At 31.4% G+C, this 7,819-nt stretch overlaps 2 protein-coding genes across 2 annotated transcripts; both read left to right on the top strand.

Annotated features, from left to right (window-relative positions):
- The first annotated feature begins 671 nt into the window (after positions 1-671).
- LOC110604687 (protein SRG1) lies at positions 672-2,334 on the top strand. The gene is made up of 4 exons (XM_021742955.1): positions 672-1,082; positions 1,218-1,465; positions 1,558-1,882; positions 1,962-2,334. Exons 1-4 carry the CDS (start codon positions 687-689, stop codon positions 2,223-2,225), a joined length of 1,233 nt encoding a protein of 410 aa, XP_021598647.1. The 5' UTR covers positions 672-686; the 3' UTR covers positions 2,226-2,334.
- A 2,572-nt stretch (positions 2,335-4,906) lies between these two features.
- On the top strand, positions 4,907-6,559 carry LOC110605459 (protein SRG1). Its single transcript, XM_021744052.2, has 4 exons — positions 4,907-5,289; positions 5,398-5,645; positions 5,761-6,085; positions 6,170-6,559. Exons 1-4 carry the CDS (start codon positions 5,053-5,055, stop codon positions 6,431-6,433), a joined length of 1,074 nt encoding a protein of 357 aa, XP_021599744.1. The 5' UTR covers positions 4,907-5,052; the 3' UTR covers positions 6,434-6,559.
- The last annotated feature ends 1,260 nt before the right edge of the window (positions 6,560-7,819 follow it).

Here is a 7,819-nt window from a genome sequence, read left to right on the forward strand (position 1 = left end):
GATATATATGGGATATTATTTTAATAATAATCTATGACTGGACTTTGTTGAATGAGTGCTTACGTAGGCTTTCATAATTTTCCAAGAACATTTGGGAGGGACATGTGTCAATGTCTGGATGGTGATATAGAAAAAAAATTTCAAACTTCCTTTATGGGCCTTGGACAAAATAAGAAAGTTCTGGCTTATTGATTTTAAATTGGGCTTCACTCGGAGCATAAAAGGAATTTATTGATTTATTTATTTTATAAAAATGAGGGAAATTCAATTAAGATTTTAAGAGAATGAATTAAAAAAAGAATAATTATAATATGAAACTAAAAAATAAAAAATTTGTTAATTTTTATTAGAAAATAGGGGAAATAAAAATAAAATTTAAACATAAATAAGACTTCTTTTCTATTTAATATTTAAATTTAAAAATAGAAAAATCATTTGAGTTTTAGTATTTGATTTATAAAATAAAATATTAAAAATAATTAAATAAAAAAGTAATAAAATACATATAAAAAAGTATATAATAAAATATTTTAATATATCAAAAGTGCTCAGTTATCTTTAGTTGATATATTGAATTTTGTTAGTTGATATATTTAAAAAATTAAAAAAATATTATTACAGAAATTAAAATAATTAATTTTGAGAGCTCTATGTAATTTTTCAGAATTTTTTTTTTTCAACTTGACATGGAGTGGACTCCGATGAAATCAAAGCCGGATTTGTCATCATCTCTTCGTAGTAACTATTTGAAACTCAAGTACTCTCAAGCTTTGTGGGTCTCTCTCAAGTCCTGTTATTACAGAAAACTGGTCTTACGGAGGACAATGGAATCATCACCACAAACAGTGAGCTTCGGAAAATCTATTATAGTACCGAGTGTTCAAAAGCTGGCCGAAGAATCTCTGCTCACCATCCCACCTCGCTATGTAAGATCTGATCAGGACCCTCCAACTATTTCCGATGAAAGCTCGTTGCTTTCCTCGGTTCCAGTCATAGATCTTGAAAAATTGGCCTTTGGAGATTCCATGGATTCTGAGTTGGAGAGCTTGCATTCTGCTTGCAGAGAATGGGGTTTCTTCCAGGTAACTTAATAGGCTCTTTCTCTGGATCTTGCTACTGCTATAATAAAATAACAGCAATTCAAGAGCTTGGAAACTATTATTTGACTGCCTTGCCTGTGATTCTACCATTAGTTGATTAAATTTTGATAAGATCAGGTAGTGAACCATGGATTGAGCACTGATTTTCTGGAGGAAGTCAAGTTGGAAATCGAGAGTTTCTTCGGACTTCCTTACGAACAGAAGAAGCAGCTGTGGCAAAAGCCAGACAACCAAGAAGGTTTCGGACAGCTTTTTGTGGTATCAGAGGAGCAGAAGCTAGACTGGTCAGACATGTTTGGCATTACTACCCTGCCTTTCAATCTCAGGAACAACGACCTCTTTGACAAACTCCCTCCAAAGCTTAGGTTTATTCAATTGTCGATTTATATCACTAAATATCTACGTCCCCTAAAATTTCCTTTACTCGGAAAGTTTCGTTTTTATATGTTTGCTGCAGAGGTATTCTGGAAACTTATGCAAGTGAAATGAAGAAGCTAGCCTTGGTAATTCTGGGTCACATGGCAAAAGCTTTAAATATGAAAGCTGAGGAGATGAGTGAGCTATTCAATGATGGTGTTCAATCAATGAGGATGAATTACTATCCTCCATGTCCCGAACCAGAGAAGGCCATTGGTTTAACTCCTCATTCGGATGCTGATGCTTTAACCATTGTGTTTCAGCTCAATGAAACTGAAGGACTGCAAATCCGGAAGGAAGGGAGATGGGTTCCTGTTAAACCACTTCCAAATGCTTTCATTGTCAACATTGGAGACATCATGGAGGTATTATTTATCAGAAACTGGCTTCAAACAACGTTGTCTTCCAATTCCTTCCTGATTGTGTATTCTTGATTCTATGCAGATTGTGAGCAATGGGATTTATCGAAGCATTGAGCATAGGGCAACGGTGAATTCAACAAGAAAGAGGCTTTCAATTGCAACGTTCTATTGTTCAAATCTAGGATCAGTGCTAGGCCCTGCAGCTAGCCTCACTGGCCCTCAGAATCCAGCAATCTTTAAGCAAGTCCCACTGGAGAAGTACTTGAAGGAATTTTTTGCCCGAAAAGTGTATGGCAAGTCATATCTTGAAGCCATGAGAATAGAAGACGGGGAAAACAACATCTGAATGTACTCATACAATAAACCTGAGTTTAGCTACTGTAGTGCAAATGCAAGTCCATATAATGAATTTTATTTTCTGCAATGAAAATGGGTATTGGCTGATTTATTACATCAACATCGAATTTTGATTGGGCTCCCGGTTTCCCATTTGCATGGGCACGTACGTGCAGTAAGCACAAAACCGCCATCGTTAGATGACCAGGCTCTTTTATCACCGGTTACATGGGATAAGAATAGAGAATACGACAATCACAGTCTCAAGTAGCCGCCTTTGTCCTCCATGGTTTTCAAAGATTCTCCCATGATTAGCGACAAATTAGAGCGACTCACCAAAAACCACTAAGTCAAGTGTGAATGTACTAACATTTCAACTATAATTATTAAAAAAAGTTTAAAACATAATTATTAAAATGGATAAAGTTGAAAATTTGTTTGTCATTTTTTCTAAATTTAATATTAGATACCTAATTTTTTTGACCAGTGCAAGTAACATTGCATTTGAAATATCCACTTGGCTGCAACAAGATAAGATCAAATGAATAAAATTAAGTCATAGCATAACATAAAAGACTAAGTCCCACACAAAAATACAATTCAATCTAAATCCAAGAAGAAGTTTGGAAAACTCTTAGCTGACATTATTTGCCTACTTTACAGAGTTTCAGCGCTGATTGCCTCACCACTGCCAACCTGACCGTAGACTAAAATGGCAAGCCCCGCTACCAGTGACGAAAGCAAGCAGAAATTTAAATTAGGGATTTAATTTTATTTTTTCCGATTACGACTTCAATTTTATTTAATTTATAAAAAATATTTATTTATATGTATAAAATTTTTAAATTAAAATTTAATTTCAAGTAGAGAAATAAAAAATATTACATGTATAAAATTTTATAAATTAAATTAATTTACTCACAATTAAATATTGAATATAAACTTTTAAAATATTTTAATACGAGTAATCTAAACTATTATTATTAAAAAAAAATGTTATGTGATTTTAATATTTTAATTTATATTTAAAATTTTTTAAATTTAAAATATAACGATAAACTATTAAAATTAATTTTCAATATTAAACAATAATATTAATTATGCTCTAAATTTTTATAAAATAATAAAATTATTATCGTTTAATTTTATCAATTTATAAAAACTTAAAATACAATTAAAAAATTTAAAGCGTAATTAATAATATATTTAATTAATTTAATATTTTTTTATTGTATTTAATTATCTATAATTTCAAGTGTTCAATAAAAATAATAAGTAAATAACCTACTTTAAAAAATTAAATAATAAAGTTAAAATCTCAAAGATTAAACCTAATTTTTTAAATAAAAATAAATAAATAAGAAAAGGAACATAAAGTAGGATGACTGTTTTAAAATTGTATTAGTATTGAGATTTATTTATAAAAGAATTATTATTAGATTTCTGAAATTTAAAAAATTTTACTAATTTTTATTTATATAAAAATTATTCAATTAAAAAGTTTTTATATTTTATAAAATTAAATTATTTAGTCTATTTGTTAAAGTAACCGTTATCGACTTATTTTACATTTGATCAAAGAGAATAAATAATATAAATATTTAAATGTATAGATACTAAATGATATATATAATTAAAATTACATTAATTAAATAATATAAATATTTTTAATAAATTTATAAAAATTTAAAAATTTATTTTATAAAATGAAAAAATATTTTAATGAATAATTTTCAATTAAGATAAATTAATAAATTATTTTAAAAGTTTAGGGACTGAATGATAATTTTTTTTCAATTAATGAAAATTACATAAATACTCTATTAAATTTTTAAAAATTCAGGAGGACCCATAGCCGCTAAACCCCTGTTTGAGTCCATCATTGGCCACCACCGTAACGACCACCACCACATAAAAGAAAATCAAGCAAACAAGTCAACCTAAAACGAAGCATCAATCCAAAAGATGGCAAACCACATAAACCGCTTGAGCCTCTATCTCTATAGCCAACCACTGTTGAAAATAAAACACAAAAAAAAAAAAAAAAGAAATCAAAACCATATGAATATATATATCATTGTTTATTTTTTACCGTTATTATTTTTCCTAATATTAGATACGTTATAAAATTATATTTTGATTCAAATTAAATAAACTAATAAAAAAATATTAATAATGGTAAAAAGTATAAGCCTTATTCATTTTTATTATGAAAAATATTCAATTTTGTTGTATAATTAATTATGAGAAATATTCAATCTCATTGTATAATTAATTATGAAAAATATTCAATCTCGTTGTGTAGCACTCACCTATTTTTACTGAAACATATTATAAAAAATTTAAATTATATATAATAAATAATATAAAATTATTAAATAATTTAAATTAATTATTTTAAATTAAATGAAAAATAAATTTAAAAATTATTTGAATAACGCACTCCAAGGTTTAGTCTGGTGGAAAGTGCATCCTGTAGATCTTGAAAGGTCTAAGATTCGACTCCCCCAACCCCTATTTTAAAAAAAAAAAAATTATTTGAATAAAATTAAATTAGAACGTTTCAACTCGTTTGCTCTTTCTTTAAATTCACAATAATAAATAATTATTATTAAAATTAAAAAAATATTAATTTCGCTAAAATTGAGAGCTATATATAATTTTTCTGAGAAAATTTTTTGAAATAGACATGGTGTAAACTCCGATGAAATCAAAGCCGCAATTTGTCATCATCTGTATCATAGTAGCTATTTGAATCTCAGCTTTAAGGCTCCCTCTTAAGTCCTCTTCTTCCAGAAAACTGGTCCTGCGAAGGACATTTGAATCATCACTACACAATGAGCTTCGGAAAATCTATTATAGTACCTAGTGTTCAAAAGCTGGCCGAAGAATCTCTGCTCACCATCCCACCTCGCTATGTAAGATCTGATCAAGATCCTCCAACTATTTCCGATGAAAGCTCGTTGCTCTCCTCGGTTCCTGTCATAGATCTTGAAAGATTGGCTTTTGGAGATTCCATGGATTCTGAGTTGGAGAGCTTGCATTCCGCATGCAGAGAATGGGGTTTCTTCCAGGTAACTAATTTCTCTGGATCTTGCTACTGCTTCAAGAGCTTGGGAACTATTATTTGATTACCTTGCCTGTTATTCTACAATTAGTTGATTAAATTTTGATAAGGTCAGGTAGTGAACCATGGAGTGAGAACTGATTTTCTAGAGGAAGTGAAGTTGGAAATCGAGAGTTTCTTCGAACTTCCTTATGAACAGAAGAAGAAGCTGTGGCAGCAGCCAGACAACTTTGAAGGTTTTGGACAGGCTTTTGTAGTATCAGAGGAGCAGAAGCTAGACTGGTCAGACATGTTTGGCATTAACACCCTTCCTTTCAATCTCAGGAACAATAACCTCTTTGACAAACTCCCTCCTAAGATCAGGTTTATTCGATTGTCTATTCATATCACTAAGTCTCTACGTTCCTAAAATTTCCTAAGCTCAAAGAATATGAAATTTCCTTTACTTGGAATTTTCGTTTTTATATTTTTGTTGCAGAGGTATTTTGGAAACTTATGCAAGTGAAATGAAGAAACTAGCCTTGGCAATTCTGGGTCACATGGCAAAAGCTTTAAATATGAAAGCTGAGGAAATGAGTGAGCTATTCAATGATGGTGTTCAATCAATGAGGATGAATTACTATCCTCCATGTCCCGAGCCAGAGAAGGCCATTGGTTTAACTCCTCATTCGGATGCTGATGCTTTAACCATTGTGTTTCAGCTCAATGAAACTGAAGGACTGCAAATCCGGAAGGAAGGGAGATGGGTTCCTGTTAAACCACTTCCAAATGCTTTCGTTGTCAACGTTGGAGACATCATGGAGGTACTATTTATCAGTAACTAGCTTCAAACAACGTTGTCTTCCTACTCCTTCCTGATTATGTATTCTTGTTTATTTGTTATGCAGATTGTGAGCAATGGGGTTTATCGGAGCATTGAGCATAGGGCGACAGTGAATTCAACAAAGAAGAGGCTTTCGATTGCAACGTTCCACAGTTCAAATCTAGGCTCAGTGTTAGGCCCTGCAGCTAGCCTCACTGGCCCTCAGAATCCAGCAATCTTTAAGGAAGTCCCATTGGAGAAGTACTTGAAGGAATTTTTTGCTCGGAAATTGAGTGGCAAGTCATATCTTGAAGCCATGAGAATAGAAGCTGGGGAAGACAACATCTGAAAAAACATCTGAATGTACTCATACAATAAACCTGAGTTTAGCTCTTGTAGTGCAACTGCAAGGTAATAATTTTCCACATGATGGATTTTGTATTCTGCAATGAAAATGGTTGGCTGATTTATTACATTTAACATTGAAAATTTGATTGGGCTCTGGGTTCCCCATTTTTATGGGCAAGCCACCGGAACTCTAGAAGGAAGAAGCGCATATAGTCAGTACAAAAACACCACCGTTGGGTGATCAGGATCTTTTATCACCGGTTACAGGGATAAGAATAGAGAATACGACAATCATAGCCTCAAGTAGCCGCCTTTGTCCTCCAGTTTTCAGAGTGCTTAGCGACAAATTAGGACGACTCACCTACATGCATTTGAAGCATAATTATTAAAAAAAGGTTTAAAATATAATTTTTAAAATTATTAAATTAATAAAATTTATTTGTCATTTTTCCCAAATTGAATATTAGATATCTAATTTTTTGGCAAATGCAAGTACATTGCATTAAAAATTTCCAACAGGCTACAACAAGATAAGATTAAATAAACCCTAGGATAATATGAAAAACAAAGTCCTATATAGAAAGTTAATACAATCCACATTTGATATAAGAATTAAGAAAATTCAAAAACACCTAGTTAATATGCATTTTGCCCGCTTTAAAAAATTTCACCGCACCAATGTGTTCGATAGTTACTGCTTTCTTAAATTGCTGTTTTCTTAAATTGCTGTCAATTGAATTTGTCATATCTTTTCTTTTTAATTGTTGTTGGTGAGTGTTCTTATTTTTATGTCGATGGCCTCTTTCTTCTTTCTTTTCTCTTACATATCTATTCTCTAATATTCTACTTGTTTGTACTCACCGTTCCGATGATCTTAATACTTTGCAATTATTTTGAGTTTGCTTTGAATTCTCGATCAATACTGGCGATGTACAATCGATCGAAGGATGATGCAATTGACATTTAGTTTTCTGTATTAGATCGGTTTATTGTTTGTCTGTGTCACAGTTGAATTGGTTTGATTGTTTCGGTTGGTTTGATTTGATTTTCTTTTTATATTCTTTGAGAACTAATTCTCTTTGAATTCTAATTTCTGTTTGTTTGAATTTGTGCCATTAGTGTTTCTTTTATTGCTCTCCACATATATATAGCCTAATGGGCTTTGAAGAAACATCATATATTATGCATTGATTAAAAAATTGATCTGCTCACCACCACCACCATATTCAATCCCTAAGCCACGACAAAAGAAAGCCAAGCAAATGAGTCGGCCTAAAAGAAACATCGACCCAAAAATGCCAAACGAAGCCACCTGGACCTCTACGTCTATAGCGCCAATGATTCGAAAAAAAAAAATCCTTCCATACTATTACAGTCCCACATAGTC

The sequence above is a fragment of the Manihot esculenta genome, chromosome 17, assembly GCF_001659605.2.
Source record: "Manihot esculenta cultivar AM560-2 chromosome 17, M.esculenta_v8, whole genome shotgun sequence".
In the NCBI taxonomy this organism is placed as follows: Eukaryota; Viridiplantae; Streptophyta; class Magnoliopsida; order Malpighiales; family Euphorbiaceae; genus Manihot; species Manihot esculenta.